This window comes from Xenopus tropicalis, chromosome 1, assembly GCF_000004195.4.
Source record: "Xenopus tropicalis strain Nigerian chromosome 1, UCB_Xtro_10.0, whole genome shotgun sequence".
Classification (NCBI taxonomy): Eukaryota; Metazoa; Chordata; class Amphibia; order Anura; family Pipidae; genus Xenopus; species Xenopus tropicalis.
Window position 1 is genome coordinate 25,388,633 of NC_030677.2, and position 20,301 is coordinate 25,408,933.

At 42.6% G+C, this 20,301-nt stretch overlaps 1 protein-coding gene across 3 annotated transcripts in view; it reads left to right on the top strand.

Annotated features, from left to right (window-relative positions):
• Window positions 1-627: 627 nt before the first annotated feature.
• The window catches only part of ppp2r2c (protein phosphatase 2 regulatory subunit B, gamma), a 90,566-nt gene continuing 70,892 nt past the window's right edge, over window positions 628-20,301 (top strand). For all 3 annotated transcript variants that reach the window (XM_004911243.4, XM_002938267.5, XM_031895334.1), the window contains exon 1: window positions 628-1,043. Coding sequence is in view for 2 of the 3 variants with exons in the window: in XM_002938267.5 (XP_002938313.1) it covers window positions 974-1,043 (70 nt within the window). In the remaining variant the exon portion in view is untranslated. The remainder of the gene's footprint in view (window positions 1,044-20,301) is intronic.

Sequence of the window (20,301 nt, forward strand, 5' to 3'; positions counted from 1 at the left end):
ACCTCTTGTATCGGTTATTGATTGCTTTATATGTTACTCTGTATGTCCAATATATGTAACCCACTTATTGTACAGCGCCAGGGGTAGGCAGAAGAGGCAGCTGCCTAGGGAGCACCAATTGGGGGGCGCCATGAAGCCTCTCCTGCCTACCCCTAGTCCGTGCTCTTTAGTCATTGCCCCCGCCGCTTGTCCTTACGCAGAGGGGGCAATGCTCCATCAAATCGCAACACGAACCCCACCCCCCGCGTTCAACTGCGCATGTGCGTCAAAGGGGGGGTGCGAATGAGGAAGGTGCAGGGGCGAGGTGGCCGACCGGGTTGCCTAGGGCGCCCGGTAGGCATAGCCCGCCCCTGTACAGCGCTGCGGAATATGTTGGTGCTTTATAAATAAATGTTAATAATAATAATAATAATAACAACCCCCCCAGGGACCAGTGCAAATGCCCTTGGTGTCCTGCCCCATAAGCAGACCTTTGGCCAGTAACACACATCCCTGAGCCCCCTTTTCCCCGCAGTGTAATGCTCCCCGGTAGCAGTAGTAGCAGCAGTAGCAGTAGCAGTAGCAGCCCCTGATGCAGCCAGTGACTGGTGCGCTTGGCCCAGATCAATGTGCCTGGGAGGGGCGAGTTCTGATGCAGCAGCACAAGCCTATGACAGCAGCAAGCAGGCAAGTCGCACACTGCTCTCCCAGTCTCACGGCTGCTTTTTACCGCAGTGGGCGATCGCCTGGAAGCCAAGCGAGCATCCCCCAGCAGGAAGGGAGGAGGACGGTGCCCAGTGAGCGATCGGAGCAGCCCGGCGGGTCCCTATTGCTTGCGCAGCGGTGCCCCCCCCGTATCAGGATGGTGCGCTCCGGGGCTGGCTGCGCTCCCTTCCCGCGTTAGGCAGCAGCACTATGGATGGCGCTCTTGTAACGACCTCTGCTCATTTCATCAGTCCGCTGGGGACAGGCATGCTGAGTGCCGCTGCTGTCAATGGGCGAGGACGTGGACACGCGAAAAATTAACCACAGCTTTCTCCGGGATCACAACTATGTGACTGAAGGTACCAGCCCCCCAAATATCCCCCCCCCCCTCAGTGTTGTGAATATTGTGCCCCCTCTCTGTCACTTTGATTCCAATTGTGCCAGCCACACTGTGTCTTGTCATGGTATCCCCCGTGTGTGCCAGTCTATAATTCCCACTGTGTTGGGTATCATGCATTGGGGGGGCAGATGGGAGAGTCCAGCAGCATTGGCTTAGGGCAGTTAGGAACAGGTCCTGCCCTGACCCACTGAAAGGGGTTATTTACTGCAGAGTGGCCAAGTGAGGAAATCTAAATGACATAGGGGATAATTAACCAATAAACTACTCACTTCAGAAATGGTACCCAACCTCCTAATAAATCCTGTGAGACTGAATATCATGGGGATTTTCTTTGATTTGGTCAGTTTTTAGATTCAGTCAATTAATATTTAATAAATTTTGGTTTATCTATAAAACCTTAACCCTGGTATTTGTCGCCCTACAGCCAAATTACAACTCCCCCCCCCCCCTCCAGGGGTTGCTGGGAGTTAATGGTTGCTCAGCAGAGTGCCTGTCTATTGAGACAAATAAATGCAAAGCCAGGCGTTAAAGTGTCGGGTCGGTGGAAGGGGCACATTATTTGTGGTTCCCTCTGCCCTGAGCTTGATGAGCAGAGAGGATCGTATGTGAGGAGCTGACAATGGTGGAGCCGTGTAACAGCAGAGCAGTGAAAGCGCTCGGTCATGAAACCCTTTGGCTTGGTGCATCTCAGGGCAATAAATGTTTAATTAGTGATCCGAGAGCCTGCGCTCTAACGTGGATCGACAATAGTCAGGTCAGCAAAATTGCATCCCATGTAAATCGACCCACATATAAATGGCTCCAGCTGCAATTCATAAGGTTCCTAGTTCGGCCAGTCACACGGTCACGGATGGCTAGAGATACATGAATATCTATGGGCAATTAGAGGTGGCAGATATATATTTAATGCTAAATTAGATGGACTAGCGTGTGCTTGCATGTTCCCTTCAGAGACTGTTCCCCTGGTTGGCTTCATGGATCATTATTGGGTGACCAAGGGCTTAGCGCTCCTTATAAATGCACCCATCACAAGAAGGTTCTGCAGCAGCTTAGGCCTCTGCTTTATTAGATGGCCTAGTGGGTGTAGTCATCTATCTGTCTATCTATCTATCTATCTATCATCTATCTATCTATCATCATCTATCTATCATCATCTATCTGTCTGTCTATCTATCTATCTATCTATCTATCTATCTATCTATCTATCATCTATCATCTATCTATCATCTATCTATCTATCTATCTATCTATTATCTATCTATCTATCTATCTATCTATCTATCTATCTATCTATCTATCTGTCTGTCTGTCTGTCTATCTATCATCTATCTATCTATCTATCTATCTATCTATCTATCTATCTATCTATCTATCTATCTATCATCTATCTATCATCATCTATCTGTCTGTCTATCTATCTATCTATCTATCTATCTATCTATCTATCTATCTATCTATCTATCATCTATCTATCATCTATCTATTATCTATCTATCTATCTGTCTGTCTGTCTGTCTGTCTGTCTATCTATCTATCTATCTATCTATCTATCTATCATCTATCTATCTATCTATCTATCTATCTATCTATCTATCTATCTATCTCCCTATCATCTGTCTATCTGTCTATCTTTCTTGTATCTGTCCTTTTCTTCACCCATCAGAACAGACACAGCTTGAACATAGATTTATATTTTCTTTACCTTCGCATTTTAGCTGTTGTGCGTTGATAAGAGAGATGAGGGAGATGTGGAGACTTTGCCTGGATGCCCTGGAATCCATTAGATGTTCCTATGGGGTAGAGCTGAGGGTGTATTCTGTATATTCTTTTTGATGACTGGATTTGTTCTAAGTCTATTCTGATTCTTCCTCTGTGGGTCCTAATACAGTATAAAAGGAATAATTATCCCCACTTGTAAATACATGGTTATTAGACATAGTTGTGTGATCATGTAGGTATCAGGCCATGGTATACAGATGATGGAACTCCAGTGTGACTTGTAATATACGGTATCTCTACTTCTTTTTTTAACTTTTCTTTCCCCATTATTTCTCCCTCTCTTCTCCCACTCTCTCCTGTTCTCCCCTCTCTATACCTGTATTCACCTTTTTCCTTTACTTGTGTCCTCCCCTCTCTTCTCTTTTCCTTTTATCCCTTCCTTTCTGCTCGCTTTCTCTTCTTTTAACCGTTCTACTTTTCCTTCTCCCCTAATCTGCCCCTCATCCTTTTTATTCTGACACTCCTCTTATCCCGCACTACCCCTTCTCTCCCTATATCCTATTTTATTCTTTCTTTCAGTGGCGTAACTAGTGTGCCCTGGGTCCCCCTGCAAAAAAATCTTCAGAGGGGCCTGGTGCACAACAATCCATACCCGGCCCCCAACCTGCCCACTTCCCGCCCCCTGCCGATGTCTTCTGCCCACCCCCTACCGGCGTCTTCTGCCTGAAGACTGTACAACTAGAGGAAGCAGACCACCCCATCCCCCGTTCCTCCCTTTTTTTCTCTGTATCCTTTTCCTTTTCCCTTTGCGTTTACAGTATCCCTTCTACCCTTCTTTTTCTATGTGTGCCATTCTCTCTCTTTCTTTCCTATTTAAAGTCCTCTTTTCCCTATAGTTTTTCTTTCTTACTATTTTCCTGCTTTCTCTCTCTCAACCCTGGTTGCCTGTTGGCACTTTATGGCTTCTTGCTGCTTACATGTAAAAAGCCCTGTTCATACCTTTAACATTTGGCTACCCCCATTAATTATAACTTTCCTTCTTCTTTATGTTACTGATGCAAGGAAGAGTCTCCTGAAGCTTTTCTGCTCAGTTCTGTCACTCCTCTCATTCAGTGCTAGTAATGTAGCGAAACACAATAAATGGGAGGGGCTAAGCAAGGGCTGCACCATCAGCTGTTCAGGGCTGATATCTGTGGGGCACAGTATAACAGTCATATGCCTTTATATAGGGCAGAGCATCCTACAGCAGTATATAGACAGTGTTCCTGATTAATGTCAAACCCTATATAAATATATGAATTGTATAGAGGGACAGTTTACAAAGGACGATAAGATAACGTAGCCCTAATTGGAAAATGCATATTTCACAGTAACCACCAGGCCTTTTTGTCACCATTTACCACCAGGTGTAATGTTCAGCATTCCATACTAACTACAGTCTTCCTGTTTGTGCCTGATTGAGAGCTTTAGGCCTCTTTAACTGGGTCTGATATATACCTGATATGTTTTTTTTTGGCTCGTCAGTTTTATTTCCCCGATTATACCAATCCCGCAGTAGAATTTCCAGCCCTATGTGTGTGCATGAGTAACTTTGCCTTTAGCATATTGTTGTGAGTCACATTTTTTTTCTTCTCTGTCTGTCACTTTCTATTACTTTGCCACTTGTTTGGTAACTGTACCCGCGTCACTATCACTATCATCCTCATTGTGGCTTCACATTGTGTTAGTGTTTTTATATCCGCTTTTTGCCATGGGGGTTTCACATGCATTATATTTATAAAATTAACTGGAATTTCTAGCCTAAAGTTTCCGCAGCGTCGGAATGGAATGCCAGGTACCCACCAGAACCTTACACCATAGTCCCACTCTCCAAACTATATTTCCTTTTCTCCTCACTCAACCTCTATGTTCTTCTAGTCTCTTTTATTTACTTACAGTATTTACATCAAAATATCTTCTTACATCTATTTATCCTTTTTGTTTCCATAGAAAGTTAATGAATGACCATGAAATAGGCCAAAAGTTTCAATTTAGGAGGGCCCGCTGGCACCTGGACCCGGAGTTTTTCTGTTCTGTATATTGGTAAATCCCGCTATAGTGTCCAAATTTTGATGGACTGCTAAATGGTGTAGACTGTGAAAGAGTAAAAAAGGGGCAAGGGTTGCATAGTACAAGTCAGCTATTCTAGACTTTATTCTGTTAGAGACAATAACGTTCACAGTGATGAACATTAAGTACAAGAGCTTAGAAAGAAGAGAAGTTCTAGATCGGAGAAATCAGCTGGAGCAGCAGAGAACTTCTCCCGACCCAACCAAAGTGACACACCAAAAACTTAGTTCTGAGCTTCTGACACCTTTATACACAGCCAGAACCTTGGCTAAATTCCTTACCCAGGGTTTGAAGCACCAAAACATTGCCCCCCAATGATTTATTTGGATTCCCAGATGTTCCTCTCTAATATATCCACAGCGGTAAGGAATATGTGGGGCTAACAGTTTGGCACTATTTTAATTAACGCTTAAAGCTTAACTAAAGAAGTAGGGCATAAATATTTTACATTATGTTTTGGGCTTCTGTACCAGCCCAAGGAAACCCCAGCCTTTTAACAGGGAAGATCTGTGCCCCCAAAGATGCCCCCAGTAGCCCTCAATCTTTTTATCTGCTGATTCACTGCACATACTCTGTGCTGCTGTCACTTACCTGAGCTTAGGGACCGACTCACTATATACTGTATATATAGAATATAAATGGCACACTATCCTGTATATATAGAATATAAATGTCTCACTATACTGTATATATAGAATATAATAGTCAGAATACATGGCTGATTAGTAAATAAATCATATTATTAGTACATGGTAGTTCTGAAACCAGTGCAGTTAGCATCAAAATGTAATAATCAGCCCTGTAGCATCAGTTCATATGACAGGCGAACCACATTATCTGCTTGATAATTTGCAACAGCCCCTAAACTCAGCTTCTCAACAGCTGCCCAGAGCACACTGAGCATGTGCAGTGCCACTGACACTCCTAACAGAATTCAAGATGGGTAGCTCCTGGGACTACTTTACTACATTACCACTATAGAGATGCTAAACCTTTAGGCTACAATAAGTTCAGTATATAAATATAGCTTTTCTAGGCTTATTTAATTTAAGGGTAAACCAGATGTTACCAAACACAAGTGGGCTCCAAAGGGCAGGATGGAAGATCCAAAGATTACTTTGCTTTCCTTGATACCCCTCAGAGAATAGCAAAGCACATTTTCATAGCACTGCCACTTTGTTATAGGGTAAGGGGGTAGTGTCAGATTGAAGGGGAAACCTTACCTCAGGGCCCCTCTACCATCGACTACCCTTCCCTACTGGTAACTATCCATCCTTCCCTGCTTGCCGATGTTTCCTGCCTTACATACCATCTACAAAGGCCTGGGCCCTGCAGGGATTTCTCCCTGTGTTCCAATGGGTCAATCCAGCGCAGTAAGGGCTTCTTCAGCCCAAAAAGTCTAAAAACCTCTGTTATAAACTCAAGCATATCTCGAATATAGAATAATATTCACCTAATGTAGGCTGTAAGGGTATAAGGAGTCTGATAGGAACTAGACTGATAGGGCTGCCTGCAGGGTTCCCTCGTACAGGGCCCTAACCTCCATGGTCACATTTAATATCCTTATACTTTATTGTAGCGCATTTATTCTTTTTTAAGATACACAAGTGCTTTAAAATGAGCTGTTGTGAATTATACCCTAACATTTTGTTTTCCACCTGCTGAAACACATGCAACATGCCCTTTTCTAAAAGCACATTTTGTAACATTGACATTTCGGTATATTCATTCTAATGAATAGAGAATTTGAAGTCGCTGGTAGAAAGTGTTGCTATATTATACTTTTTCAGCTTATTTTTTTTATATCTGGTTCTAGGGAGCCTAGAATGGGCCGACATGCCTTTAAATGCCACCACATTGAACAAATACATATCATGATGTTTTTTCAGTTTATTATTCATTTGTCCGTAAATCATAGAGATTTTCAGAACTTCAGCACAGGCTTTAATAAATACCATATTTAGGGCATTCACAGATTCACTGGCCCTGTGACTGACATGTTGGTCCTTGTGATGTCGGTCAATACCTATTCATGGACCAACTTGTCTTTTATCCAACTGATCAGTCTGCAAGTTGAATGGTTCATTGGGCCAGAACAGCTGGGATCCAGTCCCCCCACGGTAGCCCTATATGCATAGTTAGTTTCTGTAAGGTGGAAATTGCCTGTCCAAACAAATCTCTAATATATGGCTAATTTTGGGCCGCTGGTGAACACTAATGGGGTTATGTAATAAAAGGCGCTAAGTATGCCCAGGAGTAGTAGCCAATCAGCTGGTAGCATTTACTGGTCAGCTGTTTAAAAGCAAAACATCTTATTGGATGCTATGGGGTACTACTTCTGGGCAAACTTTGTGCCTTTTATTACATATGGGCGGTACATTATTTAACTACATGGCTTGTAAAGAGGGAACATTGCTTGGCGCCATTGTAAATATTCACCCCAGTATCCAAAAATTTACCAAAATGGACATATCAACCCCAGGTCAGTAGGTCCCTGTGATAAAACGCTAAAGGTGAGGAGGCCTTTATGTGGGGGTTTAATACTCGATGGACATAATAAGAATAACTTGTATTTTTTTTACTTCTTTTCATTAATAATTTAGGAGGTATTTTGTTGCTGAGCAGAGCGGGATTTTATTCCACTAACATGCTGCTTAAATACATTTTCTTAACTTAAACACAGAAATAGTAGGACAGATGAAGACTGAAATGCCTATTCCATCTGTCCAGTGAACCTACTTGTTTTCTGAAAAGAGCCATTGCTGGGTCTAATTAAAGCACAGAATATCTTACTCACAGCATTTTAACAGATGAGTTCACTTTGAAACGAATGTGTAGTAAGCTTTAGGCACACTGGGAGGCAGTTTGTGGCTGGCCTTCAATTGTTAGGGCCACCTGATAATACAAATAAGAGAAAACAGAAACCATCACTATAAAGTTCTAGTACATATAGTAGGGCTATTAAAGAATCAGTGTGGTGGATGCACAAACCTTTTGCAGTCTATTTAGATTCATAGAACAAGCAGAATATCCAAGGCTATTGTGATACTAATATCTACAGTTAGTATTAGTGGTTGTATTTATAGTTTATGTATGTGAGTGTATAGATTGGTAAGTATAGCTGTGTGTGCTGGGTTTACTTGGATGGGTTGAACTTGATGGACTCTGGTCATTTTTCAACCCTATGTAACTATAGATTGGGAACCATGAGCCTGGCCATCTTATTGCATTATATATATATATATATTTATTTATATACGGTATATATATTTATTTATACATAAAGTCCCGTGCAAAACTCTATTAATACCATGACTAGTTTTCTAAATGTGGTGCTGAGTAGTTCTCCATGCAATGGCACAATCTGATTGATAAGATGTGAAGCCTGTAATTTTGGGGTAAATGGATGGCAGATTGAAGCACAGCAACTTTGAATAGTTCGTTATTTTTTCCTGCTGTGCTGCTTCATTCCAATGGAATGAAGCTGTTATATGAGTAGTCAGGCTGATAGAAAGCAAGTAGTCAGCGGTCATAGCAGTGGGAAGGTAAGGATGACAAGGTCCTGATGCCTGCAATGTTTGCCCAATATATTATAGGGTCTTTTTGACTCTGTAGTTGCTCATATGCTGATGAGCAAGAGCATCTAATTGTCAGCAGTGAGTGTCCCTCAGCACTTGGCTTGCCTAAATAATTTATTAGGCTGGTGGGAGGCAAGGCTCAAAAGAGCTATGGCTACTATAGGTATCATCTAACCTTACAGCCACAGTCCCTTCCCAGAGGCTATAATCCCCCACTGCTACTATTGGCACCATCTCTCCCTACTATACCTGCTATCCCACATCCCCAGTCCCTTCCCAGAGGCTATTATCCCCCCACTGCTACTATAGGCACCATCTCTCCCTACTATACCTGCTATCCCACAGCCCCAGTCCCTTCCCAGAGGCTATTAGCCCCCCACTGCTACTATAGGCACCATCTCTCCCTACTATACCTGCTATCCCACAGCCATAGTCCCTTCCCAGAGGCTATTATCCCCCACTGCTACTATAGGCACCATCTCTCCCTACTATACCTGCTATCCCACAGCCCCAGTCCCTTCCCAGAGGCTATTATCCCCCCACTGCTACTATAGGCACCATCTCTCCCTACTATACCTGCTATCCCACAGCCCCAGTCCCTTCCCAGAGGCTATTATCCCCCCACTGCTACTATAGGCACCATCTCTCCCTACTATACCTGCTATCCCACAGCCCCAGTCCCTTCACAGAGGCTATTATCCCCCCATTGCTACTATAGGCACCATCTCTCCCTACTATACCTGCTATCCCACAGCCACAGTCCCTTCCCAGAGGCTATTATCCCCCCACTGCTACTATAGGCACCATCTCTCCCTACTATACCTGCTATCCCACAGCCACAGTCCCTTCCCAGAGGCTATTATCCCCCCACTGCTACTATAGGCACCATCTCTCCCTACTATACCTGCTATCCCACAGCCACAGTCCCTTCCCAGAGGCTATTATCCCCCCACTGCTACTATAGGCACCATCTCTCCCTACTATACCTGCTATCCCACAGCCACAGTCCCTTCCCAGAGGCTATTATCCCCCCCCCCCCATTGCTACTATAGGCACCTTTTGGAACCCCCTACAGACAGCCTTGAGGAATGCTGGCTAAAATTAGCTCATATTTGATAACATTTCCACACTGCAATTAGAGTCTATACAACTGAAATATATATGCTTGAAGTGAACAATCACAATACACTGTGTGTGAGGTGAATCTTCATTTTGTGTTTCATGCACAGCCTGCCCTGCCTGTAATGCAATCCTCTGGCTGTTTCCACGGGAGAGAATAAGTCATGTCTCAGTCTTTATCTGCCACAGCAAAGGAAGGCAGGGCATCTTTCCACAAGAGAAGCCCACACAGATCTGTGCTAGTTGCTAAGCAAAGTCGAATTTCAATTCATTATTCACTGTTCTGGCAGAAACATTATCCCACGTATAAGAAAATAGTGTAGTTACCTACCCCTGTAACTTCCATGTGTTGTTGTGCTAATATAGTGCCCCTGTTTGTGTTCTTTCTATATAGACTTCATTTTTGGCGAATTATTTTAAAGTTTGAAAGCATATTCCTGTCATTAATAGGTGTCAGTGTAACTCCGGCATGTTTCATTTAGAGATACTGGGTTCGTTTATAAAAGCAAATAACGTGGCTGCGCAGTTTGCTGCTTAGTTCAGATAATGGCCTAGTACAATCAAATTTTTTATTCATTTTCTCAAACTGTGCTGTCATTGTCAATGGATTTCTCATCCAAAGCGGCGCCCCGCTGACAGGCTTATAATTTAATATTTGCTACTTAAGGCTGAGAGAATTGCCCAAGGTCAGGCTGAGATACCACAGGGAAGCATTCACCCTGTGACCCTCCATCTGTTGCTAAGCTACAATTCTCTTTTAGATTGCAAGCTTCATTGGGCAGGGCCTTCTTTACTACTTATAGTTTTGGGCTCATTTGCAAATGCAGGTACAGCGTGCAAGGTGAGCAATTTGCCATATTTTTACCCATAATGCAGTTTTTTTAGAACACGATTCCAGAGTTTAGCCCCCATATGCTATAAAAGGCCATAAGTTTGCCCAAGAGCAGTAACCCATAGCAACCAATAAGATGTTTGCTTTTAAACAGGTGACCAGTAAATGTGTCCTGCTGATTGGTTTCCAAATTAGGAAGACCGGGCCTGACGTACCCTGTTAGGAGTGATGTGGTGATTGGTCAACCGCCATTCACGTCATAACCCTGTCCCTGATGTCACCAACCTACCTTATGTACCTTTCCATATGCCCTGTAGGTATGCAGGCCACACCCTAATTCATCTAACATGTGCTCTCCTTGTTTATAAAAGCTCCACCCTCTTTCGATATGTGGGGAGGAAGGTCCTGGGTGACCCACTAAAGAGGCAGACGGCATTTCTCCTTTAAATATTGCAGAACATATGGTTGGGAAGAACTCATTAGAACTGTGATTAATAGTTCCTCATGCAAATAACTGAGCAATCATTGATTTCTTGGATATTTGTGGGATTAATATCATTGTACCTGTTTAATTTATTATTATTATTCTGCACTGATGTACAGTCAGCACAGTTCTGTTCCAATTAATTCCCAGGACTGGGAATTCCCTTTGAATTTTTCATTCCAAACTCTGACTTTTGTTAATAGCCCAGGTTTTGGTTAAAGGGACACTGTGACTTTTCTGTGGATCAGACCCGAATTAGCACATCTGGACTGAGATTCAAAGTAGGCTCTGATGTTTCAAGTACATAAAAGACCTCATTTACAGTAACATATGCAGCGGCTGCAATTGAGCATTGAAATGTCCCGCTTGCCACCGCCCTTCCACTGTAGGTAGTGCTTTGTATCTATACATTTCTGCAGTGATCTAACTGGCATGTCTGGAGTTAATTGAGTGCTCATTGGCCATTTCTGCAGTGATCTTACTAGCACTGTCATGCCTTTATTTTTACGTTTTTTTATGGTCATGCTATTGGGGGTGTGGCTAAAAGATGGCCATGTTCATAATTTAGGCGCCGTGTGGCGCAGTAGTTAACCATGTCCATCTTTCTAGGCTTTAAGTGTCACGAGGTATGATATCGCGTCAACTGTGTTAGCGATGTATTAGTGAGGGGCAAGGTATGGAGCAGCAGATTCAGGCCCTTCAGCTTATCTGCCCATGTATGGGCACCCCCGACGGGCCTACCCGACCAACATCTGGCCTAAAATTGGTCAGAATTTGATTGGGCAGATTTGATTTTCTGCCCGTTGATGTGGTCCATGATCTGATAGTGCCTATGCCAGATATCGCTCACCCTAGGTGGGCATATCGGGAGGCGATCCACTCGTTTGGCGACCTCACCACCTTAAATCCAGGCCTGACCTAAAGGAGTCTAAGACAGGAGATTGCAGATAAGGGAGACCTAGCTGCTGTGCTGACAGATGGGCTACTGCTTAGGCAACCACACTACCAGACAGGGTTGCCATCAGGAGTGAGGGTCTGGCTCTGTTCCTGGCCCCCCTCCCCTATTTTAATGCAGTCTGGGCCCCCCGTTTGGAAAGCACTCCATGCCAGAGCCCTGCTGGTGGTGGCCCTGCCCCCAGAAACACAAAAAACAAATCTTTTAAAACAAAATAATTTTTTCCTTCTTCATATATGTATATATTTGTTTATGATAAACGAAGCCTGAAGCTAACAGCACTAAAATAAATACATGGGCCCTTTTATGATTACACATTTGTACATGCTACTCGCTGCTGTCATAATGATTTCTGCCTCTCACGACCATCAGTGAAGCAAATGACATAAACGTCTCAGTTTCTCATAAGAAAATGTGCTGGAGATTAGAGATCTCAATATGTTTACAAATGATTCAGATTAATTCAATAAATTCAATGGACTGTGATGTGAGGTTCATTACAGTGCATTATGGCAGCGCTGGGGGATCATTTCTATAGCAAGCGGGTTATGGAGATTGTTGCTAAGTGGCATCACTGACCCAAACGACCTGGGAGGAGTCTCCTGACGACATTTGTAAGCTGCTAATAGTCAGGGAAAAACAGGTCCAGAAATAGTGCAGAAAATATATTGTGTCACATGACAAAAATATAATACCAACAAAAATATAAATATAAAATGTTGTACCCACCTCTTGTAAACATTTCTGTAATCAATTTTAATTAAATAATTATTTTTTTTAGAAAGGGGAGGTGCTTCTTTAAGACAATACAATCTTTTATTAGTATTATTGTATTTTGCATGGTCTTCAGGAGCACTTAAACGATTGTCCCCAACACTGGTTAGAAAAGTGGTTCCCAAACTGTGGGGCTGGGATTGGCCTTTTCCCCTACTAGATAGTCTGAGAAATGGGGTGGATATTTATTTGCTGTTTGAGAAATTCTTAAAACTATCACAGATATTTTCTGCACTTATTTTTTGAGCTAAAGAAGTCCCTGAACAAAGGTTGAAGCTTCAAGGGAGAAATTTCAAGTGGGGTTTGAACTGAAAAACCATGATAACCACTGGCTTAGCGGGTAGCATAGTTTGTATTTGGCCACCTTCAGCCATAGTGGGCAATGTGAAAACAGGTGCAGTCTGTTCTACTAACCCACAGAACCAATCAGTAGGTAGCATTTACTGATTAAAAACCAACATCTAAATGATTACTAGACATGGAGCAAACTTTGGGCCTGTTGTTACATTAGCCCCTTAACTCTGTAGAGCTCCTCCTAAAAGGTGAGATCTTGGCTTACCACTAAGTCAAAAATCTAATTTATGACTAATTTATGAGTAAGTGGAATGTCAAAATCCGATTAAATTCTTGTTGAGTATAGATTAAGTTTAGTTTGGACTAAATTTCAAGACAACATTTAATCATAGCTTTTTAAATAATAAAAGGCTGATCTCCATGGTATTTGACAAAGGATGGATCCCCTATGAGTTGCCATACACGGTGCATTGTGCCATTAATTTGGGCCAATTAGAACTGCAGGAAGCAAAGAGGAGCTAAAGCCTGGCCAGCTTTATAGACCCTCTCCCTCTGGCTGTTCTATAATTGTAAGCAAAATTCCAATGCAAATCCATTGCACCGGAGTCATGGTTCCTGTGCAGTTTGCAGCCGGGAATCGACATAAACATGTTTATTTTGCCCCAGCAGATGCCAGGAATATCCCAGACAGAAAGGCAGTTGTACCAGCCAACAAAGCAATTAGTCCACAAACCGTTGCAATTGTTTAGCTTTTCAGCAGTAGGTATGGGCTGTTATTCGCTGAAATAAGACCTGTGCAGTCTGAAAATTTTAGTAATCTTCCCCCTCAGTGGCAGAAATGTTTGTGGTACAAATGCAACTAATAGCTAAATACACAGTGTTTTTAAAGACCACACCCCAGTGGCGTAACTAGTTGGCACTGACCCCACTCCTGCAAAAAGTGGGGTCTGGTACATGGAATCTCCTAGCCAGCCCCCTGTCCCCACCCATGTCCCCTGTTCCCTGCCCACAGGTAAGAAAGCGATTAGGGACAGGTAGTTTTCACCCTGAGGGCCCTTTTGAAAAGTGGGCTGTCCAGGCAAAAACCGAACAGGTGGCAACCCTAAAGCGCAGGGTGCCCTTGCTCCGTCCTCGCCACAAGCGGCAGCGTTCCATAGGTTATCAGGGGCGGCAAAAAGCTGCACCTGGTAACTTTAAGAGCCTATTTTCTGTTTTTTATACTGGAAATCCGTTGCTTCTAGTGCAGGGAGCTGGTCCAGAATGCTTGGGACCTGGGATTTCCCAGATAAGGAATCTTTTTATAATTTGGATCTCCATACCTAGTCTGCTAAAAAAATTGTTTCAACATTACCGAAACCCAATAGCATTATTTTGCCCCCAATAAGGATTATTATATCTTAGTAGCCACAACCTCAGTGAACCTTACAATTCAAGGTCCCTATCTTATTCTCACACAATTGGCAATTTTATCAGCATCTAATTGACGTCCCTGTATCTTTTTGGAGTGTGGAAGGAAACTGGAAACACACAGTAGAAAATGGGAGAAAATGCACATAAAATCAAACCTAGGATTTGAGTGCTGCGAGATAGTAATTCTAACCACTGTTTCACAGTCTTCAACTACAACTGGTGTGTTTTCCAAAAATATTGAAATATTTCCAGCCTAATAGAAGGTCGTGTTCAAGTCCCCAACCATATGAGAAAGTGAGCATTATTATTTGAAGTTGAGTGTGGGGATGGTAATTTTTGATGAATGAATCGTAAGGTATGAAGGATATTATCTGAAGGATGGTGTAAAATTATTAGGGATGCACCGAATCCCAGATTCGGTTTGGGATTCCCGCCCAATCCATCAGGGTGGGTTCGGCAGAACCCAAAAAAGTGGATTTGGTGCAGCCCTAAAAATTATATTGTCTAATGTTGAGCAAGATGTTATATTAAGCTGAATATATCTGAGGTTGCGCATGATATTAGAAGGTGAGCCCAATATTACCTGAAGTATGTTCTAATGGGATATTAGGCATCAGAAGATAAGAAGGAAATAATGTGAAAGAAGGTAAGAATGATGTTTTGTGAAGCAAATTGAACAAGGTATTATCTTAAAGAGGTTGAGCATGATATTAGCTGGAGGTGAGCTGGGAATTTTTGATTATTCAGTCGGAAGGTAAGGAGGATACTATCTAAAGGAAGGTAAAAATGATATAACTGGTATGGGACTTGTAATGCAGAATCCTTGGGACCTGGGGTTTTCGAAGATATTAAGTCTATTAGAAAGAAGTAGTGTAAACATTAATTAAACCGAATTAAACCGAATATGATTGTTTTGCCACCAATAAGGAGTAATTATATCTTAGTTACTATCAATTACAGGTACTGTTTTATTATAGTTAAATACAACAATACCAAAACTTGCTCTAAGCCACCCAGCACATCAAGCCTAATTTAAAATTTGAAACAGCCAGTCTCAATCAGTGCTCGCTCACCCCTTTAAAAAGCTGGTCCGGGTACCCTTCACCCAGGGAAAATTATTTTCACGACTATTTCTTCATGAAATTATCACGTAAATCACAGTTTTTCATGGACACTCACCGTACTTATCCGGTGGTCCGGGTGCAGCGCCCCAGACCCGTAGCAAAGGGAGACCCAGCAGTCACAAGCACAATTTCTCGATGGGTACGCACTCCAGATGCGTTGTCCTGAGTCATAGTACCTATGACTACGTGTTGAGAGACACGAAACGCATCAGGACAATTGTGAATAAAGCTACCGGTATTTCTTAAACCACCTTCACCCGTGTCTAGAGTGCGTACCCATCGAGAAATTGTGCTTGTGACTGTTTTATTATTACAAGACTATTTGATTAAAATGGAGTCTATGGGAGATGGCCTTCCCATAATTCAGAGCTCTTTGGATAACCGGTTTCCAGATAAAGGATCCTGTACCTGTATATGTTGTTAAGTAAGATATTATTTAGAGTTGAGGACAATATTATCTGAGGTTGATCATGATATTATCAGAGGTTGAGCATGATATCTGCAGGTTAGCCTAGTGTTACCCAAAGGTGAGCACAGTAGGTTCTGATGGGAGGTTAAACACTACTCCAAAAGGTAAGAAGGATATAATGTGAAAGAAAGTGAGAATGATATTTTGTGCAGTAAGTGAGCAAAATGATTATTTAAAAGAAGTTGAGTGTGATAGATAAGGAAGTTGAGCATGAGATTATCTGAATGTGACCATGGTATTTTCTAAAGAAAAGTGAGCATAATAGATTTTTTTTCAAAGGCTAATTCTCCATCAATTCATGGGGCCTGTGAAGTATTTTTAGACACCATTTCAAAACAGTTATAAGCTTTTGATTTGTAGATCACAGAGCCAGCCACTATTCTTGACAATTCTTTGTGCAGAAACTTCAGCCATAAGCTTTCTTTGTCCGTCGCATCATTTATATGTTTTTTTATTTCTCTATAAAACAATGAGGACGAGGCCATTGTCTGTTTGCCAACCTGTTTAATACATGATATATTTTGTACTTCAGATAATTCCCCTTTTCCCCCCCCTTTTATTTTGCATTCATCTGCAGAGAATTAATTTCACTATTGCTGCACTCCCTGTGCAAATTCTGTGATCTCGATAACATGGAATAACTTCATCCTTGGATAAGTAGCCATTTAACTGATTGCAGGATACAGAGCGTTTTTGGATATTGTGTTACTGTTGCTTTGTAGAGCCCTGGTTTCTGTGCGGCAGTGGCGTAGCGTGGGCTTTCGTCGCCTGGGGCCGACCGGAAATTTGCCGCCCCTCTATTTAGTTATTCTTAAAAAAAATAGACAAAATAAAAAAAGCAGCATTAAATTTTTTTTTTTTTTTTGATTGAATTTGAAATGCGGTGCGCATGTCATAATTGTCAAAAGTGGATTCAGCTGTGCGTCCGTGGCTGCCCATGGTGGCAGGGCCGCCATCAGAAATCACGGGGCCCCTCCCATCAGTACAGGACACACAGACATAAAAAGTATTAGGGTCACCCTACCACAGTGCCCCCTAACACTATGCTGGCCAGGCCCCCCTAACGCTATTCTGGCCACGGTCCCCCCATACAACTGCCCCATAGACAGTACCCCCATACACAGTGCCCCCAATTGCCCCATACACAGTGCCCCCCACACACATTGCCTCCAATTGCCCATAGAAAGTGCCCCAATTTCCCCATAGACAGTGCCTCCAATTGCCCCATACACAGTGTCCCCATAGACAGCCCCCTCCACACAGTGCCCCCAATTGCCCTTAGACAGTGCCCCCAATAGGAAGTGCCCCCATACACAGTGCCCCAATTTCCCCATACACAGTTCCCCCATAGACAGTACCCCCCAAAGACCTTGCCCCCCCCACAGAAAGTGCCCCCATACACAGTGCCCCAATTGCCCCATACACAGTTCCCCCAATAGAAAGTGCCCCCATACACAGTGCCCCCATAAACAGTGCCCCCAATTGCCCCATACAAAGTGCCCCCAATAGGAAGTGCCCCCATACACAGTGCCCCAATTGCCCCATACACAGTGTCCCCATAGACAATACCCCCCAAAGACCTTGCCCCCCAATAGAAAGTGCCCTCATACACAGAGCCCCAATTGCCCCATACACAGTGCCCCCAATAGGAAGTGCCCCCATACACAATACCCCACAAAGACCTGGCCCCCCCCATGGAAAGTGCCCCAATTTCCCCATAGACAGTAGCCCCCACACAGTGCCCCCAATTTCCCCCATAGTACATACCCCCAACAGACCATCGGCGGCGGCTCCTTCTCTCTTACAGGCAACAGGCGCTTCTATAAGGTTGCGCCTCATCGCTGACGTGTGACGTCATACGCACGGGCACAACCTTATAAAAGCGCCTGTTGCCTGTAAGAGAGAAGGAGCCGCCGCCGCCCCTTCTGATACGCCGCCCGGGGCCATGGCCCCCTCGGCACCCCCCTCGCTACGCCACTGCTGTGCGGGAATGGGACTAATGTGCGTGTTACTCCGTTTTAAAGAGGGTATAAATAGCTTTTCAGTGTTCCATTATTGGATAAGACGCTTTATGTACAGCAGTATTCCCTAAAGAAATAATGGCCCAGTTCAATTGAAATTGATAACATTGAACACCTGAAACGATCCTAACACTTTCCCAGTGAAATCTTATCTTGTGGAGCTCAGCAGAGCAGCGCCCATTAATAATTCAATAACTGGAGTTTAGAAAAAAGAGGAGTACAATTACTTTTCAAATAAATGCCCCCAAAAATCATCCCACTGCTTTTTATTTAACCGTACATTCATTTTTAAGTGATGCATTTTAATTGCATAACACAGCAGTTTTGATTTTGCCTTCCCCTTGACAACAGCTTTCATCCGTCGGCCTCAGTGAAATTAGTGATAAGTAATTAAAGGAGAACTAAACCTTAAAACCTTCTTTATAATTAATGAGCGACAGTATTAGAAAAGTGCTTCACTTGCTATTTGAAGTGCTGGTAAAAGCATTTTTCTGATTGCCTAAAGACTTCCTGCACCTATTTCTGTTTACTTCCATTATTATTGTATACGTGCATTAAAGGGCAAGTAACAGGAGCATTTGATTTATTTTTTTTGGATTGGGAAAAATATTTTTTGGAAAGTGTACCAGATTTTTTACAAGTAGTTTGAATGTATGGAAACTGGAAAAAAAATTAGTTTTCTTATTTTTGCTGTTAATTAATAGTTTCACCAAATTTTGTGGCTTTTCTAGAAAGCTCATCAGAGCAGGCTGGGCAGGAGCATTGGTCGCTCTGGCAATTATAAGGAGCATGTTTAAGTGCAGGTACTATTTATAAATGCTGTTGATGTGTGGACATACACGTTCCAATAAAACCTTTTGAAATGAGATTTCGAACAATTTTTGGAAACTATATATGTTGGGTAGATGATTGTGACATTTTTGGATATTGGAACAATGGATATTGGGCAGTTTGTTAGATTTGGCCTTAAATGAGCAGTAATATTGGTATAGAATGATCTTTTGTTTTTACCTTAATACCTGCTAGGTTTTGCACTTTTTATTAGCGTAAACCTTCCTGCCTGCTAACGATCTTTCTAAATAATTGCAGGAATTGCCACATTTGCTGCCTCATTTTGTAATTCAGTTGTGGGTGAATGGAAAAAAGCATCACCTACAGAAAAGTGCATTCCCTAAGTTTAGAACTAACCCAGACAATTAGAGAGAGAAGTGAATGGAGTGTAGTACAGTAGGCCCTCTCTTGGTCTCCAGATGACTTACACTTGTGCAGAAACTATACAGAGAAATAGGAGAATACAGCACTATCTATATGTATTGCCGTATTACGCCAGTCTGACAAGTAGTCAGTGTTCTTGTCGATTGATCAGTCAAATAGCATTTGGGTTGCAAGCTATAGGGAAGTACCAGTTGATGTCCCAGGTAGACTTACTGAACTAGACTGAGCTCAGCCTGTCCCTCAATCGGGTTGTCTGTCACTCAATCTGGCCAATTTCGAGTTCTGGTTTGAGGTTTGGAAGTCGATGGTCAGAGGTTTGGAAGCGTTCCCACAGTGAAAAAATGATTGCTTGTCTAGGCAAACGCAGCCTGCAGTGTTCTTTGATGAGTGCCTTAGCTGGCTTAATGCAGCAGGCCTGGGATTACCTGTAATTCCACCCTTGGTCACTTATGTGGCTCTGCCCTTTTTGCTGGAACAGTGACCCCATGATCCTTTATCAGCCTACCACCCCTCTGATTCACCCCCAAACCCTTTCATTTCAGGCCCTTAAACAAATATGTTACTGGTGCACCAAACCATTAATCTTTTTTTTTTTTTTTTTGAAAGATTTTATTTTGCATATTTTATATTTCAAACAATTAAACAACAGAAGACAAACTAAAGAAGAAAGAAGGAAGAGAGAGAAGGGGGGGGTGAGGCTAAGGTAGCGGTTTTGGTTATACAGGATTAAAAGTTATCTGCACTTATCCATGCTTTATAGGTCCAAACCATTAATCTTTTAAATAAATCTGGATGTTCTGTGTGGAGTAAAATTGCACAGCAACATTTATGTTAATGTAAAAATCAAATGAAATAATATCAAATAGAAATAAGAAGGTTATCTCTTAAAGCCTCTACAGGGCTGGTTTATTTAACCTGATATTATATACCCTACAGGTTGTCTGATTGTATTAAAGGCTGAATAAGGCTCTGCCAGTGGATGATGAATGTGCTATGCGAATGGCTTATATTGCAGCTGTATGTGAAACATGTAATTATGAGTAGGGAGTCATGCTTACTCTGCGCGTTTGGGCCGTACATTCACATTTGATAGAATTTCCTTAATAAATGAGGA